The sequence below is a fragment of the Phoca vitulina genome, unplaced genomic scaffold, assembly GCF_004348235.1.
Source record: "Phoca vitulina isolate PV1807 unplaced genomic scaffold, GSC_HSeal_1.0 scaffold81, whole genome shotgun sequence".
Classification (NCBI taxonomy): domain Eukaryota; kingdom Metazoa; phylum Chordata; class Mammalia; order Carnivora; family Phocidae; genus Phoca; species Phoca vitulina.
The window spans coordinates 4,118,600-4,133,875 of record NW_022589784.1 but is presented as its reverse complement, the minus strand read 5'-3'; the positions used below and the strand labels follow the sequence as shown (position 1 = coordinate 4,133,875).

The following is a 15,276-nucleotide window of genomic DNA, read 5'->3' as shown; positions in this document are numbered from 1 at the left end:
CCATCCATCCAGTGGAATGTTATTCAGTCTTAGAAAGGAAGAGGCTCTGGGCGCCTGGGTGGCTCAGTTGCTTAAGCGACTGCCTTCGGCTCAGGTCATGATCCTGGAGTCCCGGGATCGAGTCCCACGTCGGGCTCCCTGCTCGGCAGGGAGTCTGCTTCTCCGTCTGACCCTCCCCCTCTCATGTGCTCTCTCTCTCTCTCTCTCTCTCTCTCTCATTCTCGCTCTCTCAAATAAATAAATAAATTAAATAAAATAAAATAAAAAAGAAAGGAAGGGGCTCTGACCCCTGCCACGACGTGGAGGGACCCCGAGGACACTGTGCTCAGTGAGAGGAGCCAGACCCAGAAGGACACATCCCGCAGGACCCCACTCCCAGGAGGTCCCCAGAGGGGTCCTGTTCACAGAGACAGAGAGGAGATGGTGGGAGCCGGGGCTGGGGTGGGGGTGGGGAGTCCATGCTTCGTGGGGACAGAGTCTCCATGTGGGGAGATGGAAAGTTCTGGAGACAGAGTGTCGGATGGTTGCATGACAGTGTGAGTGTGCTTCATGCCACTTAAAATGACTACAATGGTACATTTTATGTTGTGCATATTTTACCACAATTGAAAAAACTTTTATAAAAATCCTTAATTTTTAAAAGGGGTATGGGGCACCTGACTGGCTCAGTCAGTACAGCATTCAGCTCTTGATCTCAGGGTTGTGAGTGTGAGCCCCGCGTGGGGTGTAGAGCTTACTTAAAAAAAAAAAAAGAATCCTTCAGGGTGCGCCTGGGTGGCTCAGTCGGTTAAGCCTCCGAACTCTTGGTTTCAGCTCAGGTCTTGATCCAGGGTTGTGAGTTCGAGCACCACACTGGGCTTCATGCTGGGCTTTGAAAAAAAAAAAAAAAAGCCTTTGGGAGTAAAAAAAATTCAAAAAGCTGGGTCATATAAAGACCATGTGAAGGCGCCTGGGCAGCTCAGTCGTTAAGTGTCGCCTTTCAGCTCAGGTCATGATCCCGGGGTCCTGGAATCGAGTCCCGCATGGGGCTCCCTGCCCAGCGGGAAGCCTGCTTCTCCCTCTCCCTCTGCCTGCCGCTCCCCCTGCTTGTGCTCACTCTCTCCCTGTCAAATAAAATCTTAAAAAAAAAAGAGACCATGTGAAATGAAAAAAAGGAGACAGTTGCTTAGCCTAAAGCCCCATTTATATTGAAATAGCTAGCTCCATCTTGTGGGTTTCAGTGGCTAAGGGGCCGTATAAACAGTCCATCCAGTGACTGTGCTGAAAATGCAGGCATTGTGGCTCCAACATGATGGAAAACCTCTCATCCTACAAAATTGCCCATCCCCAGGACTGATGAAAAAAAAAATTGTAATGGGACAATCTCTCATGCTACTTGGAATGACAGCACTAACAAGAAGAATGCAATACTCCATATGGGCACAGTCGGAAAATAATAAACGCAAATCACATATGTGTGGCTTTCTCTATAAAAAAAAAAAATGATCAGGGACGTGGTGCTTGCACAGCATGGTGAGTGCATGAAACGCATCGCCTAAGTGAGTTGTACACTTTAAAAGCGTTGGTTATATAGGTTAGGTGAATTTCACCTCAGATAGGAAAAAAAAAAAACTAAACCCACCGTCAGTAACAAAGTAAATGATCAAACTGAGACAGGAGGAGTGTGAGAAAGCTTTGAAGGTGCCGGGCTGAGACGGGAGCCAAGTGTCTACGCGCGGAACGGGCTTCAGGTGTGGGGAGCGAGCGCCACCTGTTGGCGGCGTTGCTGCGCTGCGCGGCGTTCGCGCCCTTGGCAATGAGAGGCTGAGTAGACGGAACCTGCGCACGGGAAGGATCTCTTCCTTACGCTGACACCCTACCCTTATTTCTCCACTGAGTGCGAACCCGTGTGCACGATAGAAACGCTCCCGCGGCGGGAGAGGCCATGAATTTAATCAGCCCCGGTAGTGATAGGCATTGGGATGGTTCTGGAATTTTGCACATTATGAGAATGCTTCCCCCCCCACCCCCCACCCCCGCCCACCCCAGGGCCTTGGTGCCGACATCCGCGATGGTCTGGCCAACTCCCTTGAGAGAGATTCCCGAAGACTTGCTCGCCTCGCACTCCCAGACGCGGCCCCAGGTGTCCTCGTGTGCATTCCCACCCCCACCCCCTTGCTGTGGACTGAAGGTTTGCGTCCCCCCAAATCCCTATGTTGAAACCTGACCCCCCCAGGTGAGGGTACGGGGAGGTGGGGCCTTGGGGAGGGGCTCAGGTCATGAGGGTGGGGCCCCCATGAATGGGATGAGTGCCTTTATGCCTTCTGCCGTGTGAGCACGTGGGGAGAGGACAGTGGTCAGTGACCCAGGAAGAGGCCCTCGCCAGACACGGACCCTGCCGGCGCCTTCAACTTGAACTCCCAGCCTCCAGAACCGTGAGAAGGGAATGTCTATTGTCATAAGCCATCCAGCGAGCGCTGTTGGAGCAGTCCCCGAACACACCCCCGGCCTGACCAGTCAGCACCGACTGCCCGCTGGCCGAGGCGCGCTGTTCCGACCTGTTTTGGAGAAAGAGTGAACGCTACCTCTCGGTCCCAGGCGAAGGGTCCTTGGTCGCCGGCGTTCTCCATGACGGTGGTCCAGTTCTGCGGCTGGGCCCGGCAGAGCGCCGTCTGGGCGGTCAGGGAGTACGTGTACGTGAACAGCCCGTGCACCTCCAGCAGGACGAACTCTGCCTTGATAACCTCCTGGAACTTTCCTTCCCGCCACCTAGGACACACGCGCAGGGCTGGGCTGCAGGGCGATGAAGCAGCCCTGAGGTGTGCTGGGGGCTGGGGGGGCAGCAAGCAAGGCGGGGGAGGGGGGCCGGCCTCACCAGGCTGACACTTCCTGACACTTCGAGGAGGGACCCAGCAGCAGGTGGGACAGAGGACGGCGGGGAGGTGGGGGGCGCGGGCCCTGTCTCCCGCAGGGTGGCCACAAAAGGCCTCTCTGAGAAGCAGAGACTGGGAGAAACTGATGTGAGGGTCTATAGCCAAAAACTATCACTTGTAAAGAAATAGATTAATTAGTTAATAAGTAAACCAGTACACAGATGAATAAAACCCTTCACCACCTGTCCTCTGACACTTTTCTGATGACATCTGCCACCATTCCAAAGGGATATATTTAGGGCTGTTGACTCGGATTGTTCTAAAAATCACCGTTTTGGGGGCACACAGTCTGTGATCTCCTGCCAGGTGGGAGCTTACGCCCATCGCCTGACTGGTCACTCTTCTTGATCTTTACCCCATGTGGGCTTGCGTCCCCCCACATGGCTGCTCTGAATCTGGGGCTTGGTCCCGCGTGCCCGGCCCACAGTCTTGCCCGCGCGTGGGATTAGGGCCACGGGGAGTTGAGATGGGACATTCTAATGACCCCGCCTGTTTTGAAGTGTAAGCGGGTTCCTGCCGTCATGAAGTCAGTCTACTACTATTGAGTTGGATGGTCTGCAGGGCACGGAGCTGAGCCACTGGCCGACACGTGCTTGTTTAAGTCAATCACCATTAAGTACAATGGAAAACGCCAGTTCCTCGGGCGCCCTGGCCACACTCGGAGCCCTCAGGAGCCACGTGTCGCTCCTGTCACCTGGGTGGCACGGAAGGATGGAGCATTTCCACTGGGCACTGCTGGTCTGGGGCAGCAAGGAGGTAGCTCCACCTCAGGGTGGCGTGGTTCTGGGCCCCCCGGGCCGGTGCTCCAGGGGCCCCACTGGCTGGTCGACCACCCACGACAGTGTAGAAGCTTTGCACGGTGGGGTGTGCAGGGGCTGTGATGAAGGAGGGCAGCAGAGTCCACGGAAGGGGGAGCAAAATGAGAGCCATGGGCTAGGCCGTGTCCCCCAGACTCCCGTGTGGAAGCCCTAGCTCCCTGTGTGACTCTGTCTGGACGTGGGGACTTTAAAGAGGTGGTTGAGGCTGAGTGAGGTCGTAAGGGCGGGCCCTGATCCCACAGGAGGGGGGGAGAAGCATGGCTGTCCTCACTCCCTCTGTCACCTGAGGACAGAGGCAGAAGGTGGCTGCCTGTAAGCCAAGGAGGGAGCCTTGGCAAAACCAGCCCTGGCGGCACTCTGACCTTGGACCTCCAGCCTCCAGGACCAACCGTGAGAAAACTAGTGCCTGTCATTTAAGCCCCTCGTTGGTGGTATTTTGTTATGGCTGTGTGAGGTAAGACGTTACAGGAAGAGGGGGCGCCTGGGTGGCTCAGTTGGTTGGGCGTCCGACTCTTGGTTTCAGCTCAGGTCACGCTCTCAGGGTCATGAGATCGAGCCCTGCATCAGGCTCCCGCACTCAGCGCCGAGTCTGCTTAAGATTCTCTCTCCCTCTGCCCCTCCCCCACTCTTGCTGGCTCTCTCTCTCTCTAAAATAAATAAATAAATCTTTAAAAAAAAAAAAGCCATTGCAGAGAGAGGGGCACAGTAGGGGCAGGGCCCGGAGGGGCCCCTGGGGATCTGGGGTGTGCAGAGAGGGGTGCGGAGGGCGGCGGGGAGGAGGGAGTGCTAGGGGAGTGTGAAGGGCCCTCCCGGGGTCTTACAGTTCCACCACGGGCTTCCATGGGGTGTTGTAGTAGACGAGGTGGGGGCAGCCCAGCTTCTCATACTGGTAGTCCACCACCAGATCCTCACTGGCCTTCTGTCCCTGGAAGTTGGGGTCGTAGGCTTCCCTAGGTAGAGACGGGAAGGGGGCAGCATTCAGAGCCGTGGTCAGAATGACCCCGGGAACGCTGCGACAGTTAACGTCACAGGCCCGCTAGGCCGGGCCGGCTGCTGGGCTTCAGGCTTGCCGGCCCGGCCTTTGGACGGGAACTGCAACGCTTCCCTGCACCCCCAGCCTCCGCCATCAGACCGTGGATGGGCCAAACCTGTGCAGTTATGTGAACCAACTCCTTATACTCTCTCTCTCTGTGTCTTTCTCTGTCTCTGTCCCTCTCTCTGTCTCTCCTTCTGTCTCTCTTGTCTCTCTGTATCTCTCCATGTGTGTCCTGTCACCTCTTTCCCTGAGGCCCTGCCTCATGCACCCCTCCGTGCCCCCACGAGGGCTGACTGCAGGCTCGCTGGTCAGCAAGCCCAGCAGTGCCAGGTTGGGCCTTGGCCGTGAGTGTGGACAGGTGACTGACTCCTGGCTTGTATCTGAGGGGCCGTGGTGTATAAAACACACGCACGTGTCTTCCCCTGCTGGGGGTCGGGGGCTCCCTGTGCCCGGGTGCCAAGAAGGGCCAAGTCCCCCCCATGACCGCTCACTGGCACTCGGGACCAGCGGCGCCGCACAGAGGGTCACCCTGGCCCTCACCCCCTCCTGCCTTGGCTGACAGTGTCTGGCTACCTCTGTTCGCTCAGGTGAGGTGGTGGCAGGCTTGCAAGATGGCAGAAGGGTGGCCTGGTAGGTGGGCAGACCTGGGCTGGGGGCCCTGCCACATCACACTGGCTCCCTGCTGACCTGCACCTCCCCTACCTGTCCCCTCCCCACCTCAGATTCCCTACTGTCCAGATATCAACCTAAAAATGATTTCCGATTTGCCTTTGGGGTTAGGGGGCAGTCATGGGTGAGAGGGCGTGAAGGGAAATTTCGGGCTCACTTCTCGATGACGTAGCTGTAATTGTCCTGAAGGCCCACGGGGTCGAGGATGCCCTTGTGACAGGCTGAGATTTCGCTGCAAGTGACAAAAGTTGGTGAGAAGCTCCCTGCCCCCATGCAGCACCAAAAGAATCATGAGTTCTTCCCTTGGGCATGTATACCCCCGCTGGTTTCATTTTTGAGACCTGTCTTACTTCCAGGCTCAGCTTGCATCTTCCCTGCCCAGAATCTCCAAGGGGCCTGGATTCGTGTGGGAGGATGATTATCAGAGGCCCAGACCTAGGCACTGGGTGTCCTGACTCTTGAGACAATCATTTCCTGGATTTTCTTTGTAGTGTTACCATCTGGGCATGCCTCCTTAGGCAATGTGGTTTATTTCTGCCGGATTGGGGGTTTTAAAGACTAGAATCATGTTGTGTGTGTTCTGTTGTGTCTTCTGTTCCATATCCATGTTTGCACAACCCATCCAGGCAATTCTGCCTTGACGATTGTCATGGCTGGGATAGTCCATGGCATCCAGCACCTGTTTGTCCATCGTCCTGTCGATGGATTCGAGCTGGCTTGCTTCCAGTGAGGAGCTATTAGGAATAATATTACTAAGAACATTCCAGACCCCTTGCCAATGTCCATGTGCATGATTGGATTGCTGGGTCAAAAGATGTGCTTTCTAAAGCGCTGAAAAATGTACCTACCCCCCCGTGAAGTCAGTGTGTTCCGGAGGCTGCCAGGGGCTCCCCGTGCTGACCAGCACTTGCTATTGGCCACGCTCTGCAAATTTTACCACGCTGGTGGGCGAATAATGGCCTCTAAGAAAAGTTTTCGTTTTCTTTTCCCTATTAAGTGAGGTTGGCTACCTTCCCAGTACTTCTTCATGTTTACCAGACATGTGGATTTCTTTCTTTTTTCTTTTTCGGAAGTTCCTGTTCATGATTTTTGCCCTTTTTTTTTTTTTTAATTTGTCTTTTTAAAAATGATTAATTTGTAGGAATTCTTTATAAAGTCTAGATACAAGCCATTTGCTGGTTACACATGTGGCAAATATCTTCCCCACTTTCTTTGGCAGAAGCTATTCATATATCGTTTAAAAGATGTTCCCTGCACACATGTCCTAAATATATAATTTATTGATTCAACAAAATGTTTCCATTTGGGGGAAATGTGGTAAAATCATCGCCTGAGTTTATTATTGCCCTTGATCAGTGGAGCACTGAAGCTAGCTAGCTAGCCTCAACTAGCTCCTGAGAGCCAAGTGTTAAATCTTCTGGAATTTTGTGGGCCAGTGGATCGTTCACGTTTGTGCTCGAAGTCGACAGGGCCGGCGTATTCACACCACAGGAATTGGCACGTGCTCTGGGATTCAGGCCCCCCCCCCCCCCCGGACCAATTGTTATACATTTATCAACACACCACTGCCTGAAGGGGAAAAGTATGGCAATTTGGCCAATCTTCTGGGTTTTTTTCTTTTTTAAATTGGATTCTCATGGCTGCATTCCCCGGGGGTAACTATGGATACTGGAGGCAAAGTTCCCCAAAATTTCAGCAACCAATTAAAACCAAAAACCCTCAGCATTTTTAATCAAAATGAGGAATTCAGGGACTCATAAAGGAAAGAGAACACACAAAGGATTAGGGAAGAGGAAAAAATGTAAATATCACCAAATTGATAAAGGAGGGGAGGTCACTGTGCCAGAAACACCAACTTAACCTATTCGTATTCATTATTTGACTATTTATTATGGAAATGTTAAATATACACAAAAGGAGACAGGATAATGTCACCCGACTTCAACAGTTGTGAAGCAATTGTCACCAAGCTTGTCTCGTCCCCACCCTCCACCCCGACATCAACACACTTACTTCTGAATGACGATCTTTTTCTCCTGGTCGCAACCCACTGAAATGAGCGCCGTCTGCGGAGGAGAGAGGCAGGGATGCTGACCTGGGTCGTGAGGGCCACTGATGGTCCAGCCACAGGAAAAACTCACACCCAGGAGAGACTGGACATGGTGAGCCTGGATCCTGACACGGTGACCCGGGCTCCTGGGATTCACTGTAGCCAGGCTTGGCCCCTGGAGCTCAAGCCCTAAGAGCCCGCCAGATCTATGGGGTGAGCCTAAGTGGCCCCATCACAAACCAATTTATAAATGCAGGATAATATTGGGTGTATAGAAGGCAGCGGAGGAGAATGAATGAATGAATGAATGAATGAATGAATGAATGAGTGGATGGGCATCAATAAACAAACAGAAAGGAGAAAAGAGAAAAAGTTATTTGGGGTTAGCCTGATAGTCTTAGGGACATGCTTCTGAAACTGGACTATGGTGGCACCCTCAGAGATATAAAAGGGAGTCTAAAAAGCATAAGACAGAGAAACTTTTGGTGTTTGAAAAAGAGCTTTATGTTAAGACAAACATGGATTTACCATGGAACAGAATGCAAGATTGTATCAATTTTACAAAAATTGTGGTATAGAATACATATAATATAAAATGCACCATCTGGTTTTTTTTATATATATATTTTATCCATCCATTTGACAGAGAGAGAGAATACAAGGGGAGTGGCAGGCAGAGGGAGAGGGAGAAGCAGGCTCCCCACTGAGCAGGGAGCTCCATGTGGGTGGGGCTCGATCCCAGGACCCTGGGATTACAAGCTGAGCCGAAGGCAGATGCTCAACCAACTGAGCCACCCAGGCGTCCCGAAAATTCACCATCTTAACCATTTCTAAGGGCACAGCTCAGTGGTAGCAAGTACATCCATCCGTCTCCAGAACTTTCCATATCCCCAAACTGAGACACTCTGTCCCCAAGAAGCACGGACTCCCCACCCCCTGCCCCAGCCCTGGCTCCCACCATCTCTTCTCTGTCTCTGTGGACAGGACGCCTCTGCGGACCTCCTGGGAGTGGGGTCCTGCGGGATGTGTCCTTCTGGCTCATCTCACTGAGCACAGTGTCCTCAGGGTCCATCCACGTTGTGACAGGTGTCACGATGTCCTTCCTTTCTAAAGGCTAAATAATATTCCAGTGTGAGGATGGGCCCCATTGTGTTTATTGATTCACCCATCGGTAGACATTTGGGTTGCTTCCACCTTTTGACTATTATGAATAATGTCACTATGAATACTTGTGTACAGGTTTCTGTGTGGATGTATATTGTTTTCCATTCTCTTGGAGCACTGAGGAGTGCCGTTACCAGAGTTGGTGAGCCCTGTTATGGGGATGTCCAACAAGGAACAAGACTACCCATGCACCTGCTCCAAGGACGGTGAGTCATGAGGGGCAGTCCTGGGGGATGCTGTCAGGAGGAAAGGGAGTGACCCTGGCAACTGGGACAGGATCACCTCCATTTTCAGATCCTGAGCATGGGCTCAGCCAGCTCCTCAAGGAAAAGCCAGATAAGGCCCATTCTTTTATTTTCTTTTTTTTTTAAGTAGGCTCCACACCCAGCGTGGAGCCCAATGTGGGGCTTGAACTCACGACCCTGAAATCAAGACCTGAGCTGAGATCAAGAGTCGGACGCTTAACCGACTGAGCCACCCAGGTGCCGTACCCCCCACCCCCACTGCCATTATTCTTAACACTAACAACAAAGAATATGGGACAGCAAGAATTTGGGGACATACCAGTGGCTTGAGGTCCACACACGAAATTTCCTTGTTGGCTATGTCCAGAGTGATGGTAGATCCTGTGGGTCTTTTTATGCTGCAAGGCAACGGGAATGTGTGGTATTGCACACCTGTGTCACAAATAGTGTCAGTGTTAACAATAATCACTGACCCATCGATTTATTTATGCATCCATCCATCATCCATCCATCCCTCCATTTGTCCATCTGTCCACCCATCCACTCAGCCATTTGTTCCAGAATAGTGCCCAAGAACCTCTGCTCACACATAATGACCCCACCCTCCCTTGAGTTTCTATCTCTTCTTGAGTCAGTTTTGTTAATTTACATATAATAACTTACTGAAAACAACATCTGACATCCAATTTCATTATCCCCGAGCTACATATAATGTTTTCTTATTCTGTTTTTCACTGAAGTATAATTGAAATACAATACCATATTCATTTCGGGTGTATGACATCGTTATTTGAGGTTTATATACATTGCAAAATGATCACCATAATAATTCTAGTTACCATCTGTCACCATACAAAGTTAGTACAATATTATTGACTATATTCCCCATGCTGTACATTACATCCCAGTGACTTATTTATTTTATAACTGGTAGTTTGTACCTCTTGATTCCCTTCACCCGTTTTACCTACCCTCCAACCCCCTTCTCCTCTGGCAACCATCAGTCTTTTCTCTGCATCTATAAGTCTGGTTTTGTTTTGTTTTTTAGATTCCACATGTAAGTGAAATCATATGTTATTTGTCTCTCTCTGCCTGACTTATTTCACTTAGCATAATGCCCTCAAGATCCATCCGTGTCATCACAAATGGCAAGATTTCATTCCTCTTATGGCTGAGTAATATGCCATTGTACATATACCCCATCTTCTTTATCCATCCCTCTATAGATGCTTAAATTGCTTCCATAATTTGGCTACTGTAAATAATGCTGCTATAAACATAGGGGTGCATACACCTTTTCAAATTAATGTTTTTGTTTTCTTCAAATAAATATCCAGAAGTGGAATTACTGGATTGTATGGTGGGTCTACATTTAACTTTTGGAGAAAACTCCATACTGTCTTCCAGAGTGGCTGCACCAGTTTGCATCCCCACCAACAGTGCAAGAGGGTTCCCATTTCTCCACATCCTCACCATCTGTTGTTTCCTGTATTGTTGATTTTAGCCATTCCGAAAGGTGTGAGGTGGTATCTCATTGTAGTTTTGATTTATATTTCCCTGATGATCAGTGACATTGAGCATCTTTTCAAGTACTATTGGCCATTTTTATGTCTTCTCTGGAAAAGTGTCTATTCAGATCTTCTCCCCATTTTTTCGTATTGTTGTTGTTGCTATTGAGTTGTGTGTATTCTTTACATATGGTGGAGATCAGCCCCAGTATTTTCTCCCAGTCAGCAGGTCGCCTTTTCACTTTATTGATGGTTTCCTTTGCTGTGCAGAAGCTTTTTAGTTTGAGGAAGTCCCTCCCACTATTCTTTTCATAGGTTCTGTGTCCATACTTTTCATTTCCCATTCCCAATGTTCATTTCAATTCTCTCCTCCTTTGTCAGGATCATGGGGTCTCATCTAGTGTACTGGTCTTCTGAAGAGCGAGCCTTAAGTCTCATTGCGACTTGATACTGTCTTTTGCCCTCTGTTTAATACATTTCAGGTGGTATCATTGTTAATCCCCTTCTTTCTGAGGTTCTCCTAGTTCTTTAAGTTAAATATTTAGTTCCTGCATCCTTAGTCCATCTTTCCCCTTAATAATAAAAGTGCTCAGGATACACATTTTCCTCTGAGTATCTAGCTGTGTTCCATGGATTCTGAGATTCAAGGATTATTTAGAAAAGTGTCCTTGGGGCGCCTGGGTGGCTCAGTTGGTTAAGCGACTGCCTTCGGCTCAGGTCATGATCCTGGAGTCCCTGGATCGAGTCCCGCATCGGGCTCCCTGCTCAGCAAGGAGCCTGCTTCTCCCTCTGACCCTCGCCCCTCTCATGTGCTCTCTCTCTCATTCTCTCTGTCTCAAATAAATAAATAAAATCTTTAAAAAAAAAAAAAAAGAGTATTAGAAAAGTGTCCTTAATTTCCAAGAAAAGGGGCTTTAAAAAATTTAATTAATTAATTAATTAAATTAAGAAAGAGGCAGAGAGAGTGAGCACAAGCGGGGGGGGGGGGCAGCAGGCAGAGGGAGAGAGAGAAGCAGGCTCCCCGCTGAGCAGGGAGCCCAAAGTGGGGCTCAATCCCAGGACCCCATGATCATGACCTGAGCCGAAGGCAGACGCTTAACCCACTGAAACACCAGGCACCCCAGAAATGGGGCTTTTTGTTACTGGTTTTGCTTTTCTGGCTGTTCAATTCTAGTTTTGTCGGATTAAAGTCCAAGCATGTGGTCTGAAAATCTCTCCTGGGAGATCTGATTGATGTTTCTAATGGCCAAGGACATACAAAAATTGAGTGATTTTTAAATAAATTCACCATAAGTGTGAGAGAGGAACATGTATTCTATATTAATAACATATAATGTACTTTTTTTTTTACTTTTCATTTGCATTTTTCAGCTGTACTGAGGTATAACTGATAAATAAATGGTAAGATCATTAAGGTATATAATGTAATTATTTGGTGTATATACATACTGTGAAAGGATCCCACACCTCATGGAGTTAATTAACACATCCATCACCTCACATACGTACCTTTGTTTAGGGTGGGGAGGTGGTGAGAATATTTAAGTTCTACTTTCTTAGCAAATTTCAATTATACTATACAGTGGTACAAAATTCTAGATCTAGAATTAAAGCTTATTGTTGAAATATATACCCTGGGGACCTCCTGGCAGTGGAATCCTGTAGGATGTGTCCTTCTGGGACCCACCACTTAGAAAGTGTTTTCAATCATTCTGGCCTTACCGTCCTTGGAGGGAGGGAGTCTGGATCTCGGCCCCATGTTCCCAGACCCTGTTAAGGGAACCCCACAGATAGCCTGGGCCGCCCCCCCGACTCCAGTTTAAGCGACCACATACCTGGAGGTAAAATTGGGGTCGGCTCTTCCCCAGTGGTGCTGTTGCCTCAGGGAAATGTTCTGTGGAGTCAAGAGCAAACGGGCACTGAGATGGTGGGACAGCCTGGGGCCACGCACAGTCGCACAGTCGGGGCTCAGGAGAGATGGAGGTACGACGGGGCCCTGGGAGGAGGAGCCTGGAGAGCATCTAGCCCTCTCCTGATTCTAATTGTACAACCAGCAAGAGGCTTCTAGAAGCTCATGGAAATGACCACCCCAAGCTCATGCATTTCCTTGCTGCCTTTGTCTGGGGGACCTGTAGTGGGGGGTGACTTTGTTTCCCCTCTTCTTTAGAAGGTGGCAAGGACTGGTCCAAAGACTCTTGTGGCAGACTGGTGCCTTGCCCCTGTCCCGTGGAAACCTCCCAACCCCACACCAGGCTTCTGGGGTCAAGCGCAAACCCCATAGTGCGACCATGAGGCCTGGCTTGGCCCTACGGATCCCCCAGACTCCTATTTGGCCAAGCCCCTCCTGGCCCCCTAGTTCCGCTCCGTCCTGATGCCTCAGTTTACCCAACCACCCATATTTCCCCAGGGCTGTGTTAGGCTCTCTGCCATGGCCCCCGTGCTTATCCCCTGTGACACCTTAATGACCTCACTCATTAAGTCTGGGTGACTGCTGCTTGCCTTGCCTGGGGGGAGGGGCAGGGCCATGTCCTCTCCAGATTCTCCAGCGCCTTACCTCGCTGTGTGCAGGGAAGGAAAGGAGGGAGGAAAGTCAGGCTGAGAGGCACCTTAAGGTGGCTGGAGCTGGCTGGATGCCGTCAAGGCTGTGCCCTTCATCACACGCACCTGGGGCTGGGGCAGGGGCGCAGCTCACCAGTCTGTGTTTGGTGTTCCCGTCATAAGTGTAGCCGTCCTCATAGATGATGGCCTGCAGGCCCAGGGAGTGGGGGTTGCTCACCATCGCCTGGCAGGGGCCGGGGAGGAGAAGCACACACAAATGTTCTGGGCCAGCAGGCGCAAAGGGGTGCCACTGAGGGGTCTCATCCATAGGTGACCCCAGTGCACCTTCCCACTGAAAACCGAGCTTGCTCCGCAAAGGCAGGGGACCCTCCAATCCCCAAATGTGCCCAACCTCATCTACCCCCGAGCCCCGTGCTGCAGACAGCCTAGAGCTGCAGAACTGCAGGACCCAGACCCGTCCCCAGTGCATGGCCTGGCGTCCCTTTGCAGGCGCTGGTCACGGCTGGCTGGACTTCGTCCCATGGCCTTGCATTAACTGGCCCCCCCCCATTTTCCGCTCCATTACTTATAGCCGAGAGTCCAGGCTTGGACACTTGGGTTTCAGGTCCGGGGACACCCACTGTCTCTCGAGCACCGCCCACTGCCTGAGGGAAGGCCTGAGTCGGGCTCCAGCTGGGCTAAGAGGCAGAGGAGCTTATGGGAAGCACGGGGCAGCCCAGGAGAAGGGCGGAGAACGAGGGGCACAGGCCCTGGGAAAGGAGGCCAGACAGGCAGAGGCCCACTGAGGAGCAGGACAGGGCATGTCTATGAGGCATCATAAGCGAGGTCTCCCCTGGGGATGCCAGGGGGCTCTCAGAGCCTGGGACGCCGGGGAATGCCCTGTCTCAGGAGCGCCTGTCAGATGCAGGAGGTGACCTTACCAGTGGGACCAGGGACATGCCTGGCCGCGGTATCATCAGGGCGGTCAGCTCCAATTTGCTGTTCATATCAATGGTGTACATTTTGTTGTCAAATTCTCCTTGCAGAAGTTCTGCCTAGGTAGGAACGCCAAACAAATCCATGAATTAAACCAAGCTCCTGTTCCCAAACAGAACGGGCAAGCAGGTGGGAGGCCCTCCGTGGCCTCCCCTAGGGATGGAACTTTCCAATCTGTCACTCACGTCTTCCTGATAGGATCCTGCAGCCCCCAGAAGACCCTCAAGGTCCATGCCATCACCCCCTAGCAGGGCCTCCTCTCTCCAGAAGTGCCCTCCCCCACCCACCTGACTTTTACCACAATTGCTTTCTTGCTATGTGTGCATCCCTAGGTGATGGGACTTAGTCCTGCCCATTCTCAAACGTTGTTCTGTATAAGTCTCCTTCAATCCCCAGGCTCCCTGTCATCCCTTTCTTTTCATTTCTATTCATCTTTGAAGCACCCAGGCCGCTGGACCTGTAGATTCCCACAGTCTGGATTTTCCTGGCACAGGTGGGCGTGTTCCTCTGTGTGCGGAGTTTCTGGCAGACCAGAGGCTGGATCCGTCAGCTCTGGGTTGGATCACACCGGCAAGACTCAACGGGTGGTTGATCTTCCATCAGCACCCCTAAGGCTGGCCGTCGCTCTCTTTGGATGTTGGGGTTGCCACAAGACGACATTCTATCATTTTGTTTTCACACATTTGCAGGGAGAATTTTAAGACACTTTCCGCCTTCTAATTTTCGCTGACCCAGTAGAACAGTTGGAAGGGAAGATGGGATAAATGCTTGCATCTTGCCTTTTACTTACCCCATGTTCAAGGAAACAAGGATTGGCTTCCGGCCATCCTAGGAAGGTAGCCAGTGAGTTGCTTCTTGGAGAAGTGGCTGATTCCAGGTCTGGGGTGGAGAAACGGCCAAGAGACACTGGGACATCCTGCCCTAGCTATGGGACGGTTGATGTGAATCCTGCTCTGCTGCCTGATGGTGCCTGCCAGGTTTCTCCACTACCAAGTGGCTACTCCCCCTTTCCAGACTGTTCCCTATGAGCGCATGACTAAGACCAGTCCACCCTCAGGCGGGGGTTAAACTTCTCCTCTAGGAGGGAGAGTATATACGTACATTACTTAGAGTTCTTCTGTAGGCGGGGGATGTGTTTCTGCTCCCTTTATTTATTCAGTCACTTATTTATATCCTTGTGGACTCATATTATCCAACTAATTGTCCCAGCTTTCATCCATGGTTTTTTTTGTTTTTGCCTTTTTTTTTTTTTTTTTAAGTCGGCTGTACGCCCAACGTGGGGCTTGAACTCACAACCCCAAGATCAAGAGTCACACGCTCTTCCGACTGAGCTGGCCAGG

The 15,276-nt window shown here is 51.0% G+C and overlaps 1 protein-coding gene across 1 annotated transcript in view; it reads right to left on the bottom strand.

Annotated features, from left to right (window-relative positions):
• CATSPERD (cation channel sperm associated auxiliary subunit delta) overlaps positions 1-15,276 on the bottom strand; it is a 46,240-nt gene that overhangs the window by 4,427 nt on the left and 26,537 nt on the right. Inside the window, exons 13-20 of the mRNA XM_032394946.1 lie at positions 13,882-13,995; positions 13,095-13,184; positions 12,238-12,296; positions 9,214-9,292; positions 7,449-7,501; positions 5,593-5,667; positions 4,552-4,680; positions 2,565-2,748 (exon numbers count right to left, since the gene is read on the bottom strand). Of these exons, the coding sequence (XP_032250837.1) occupies positions 2,565-2,748; positions 4,552-4,680; positions 5,593-5,667; positions 7,449-7,501; positions 9,214-9,292; positions 12,238-12,296; positions 13,095-13,184; positions 13,882-13,995 (783 nt within the window). The remainder of the gene's footprint in view (positions 1-2,564; positions 2,749-4,551; positions 4,681-5,592; positions 5,668-7,448; positions 7,502-9,213; positions 9,293-12,237; positions 12,297-13,094; positions 13,185-13,881; positions 13,996-15,276) is intronic.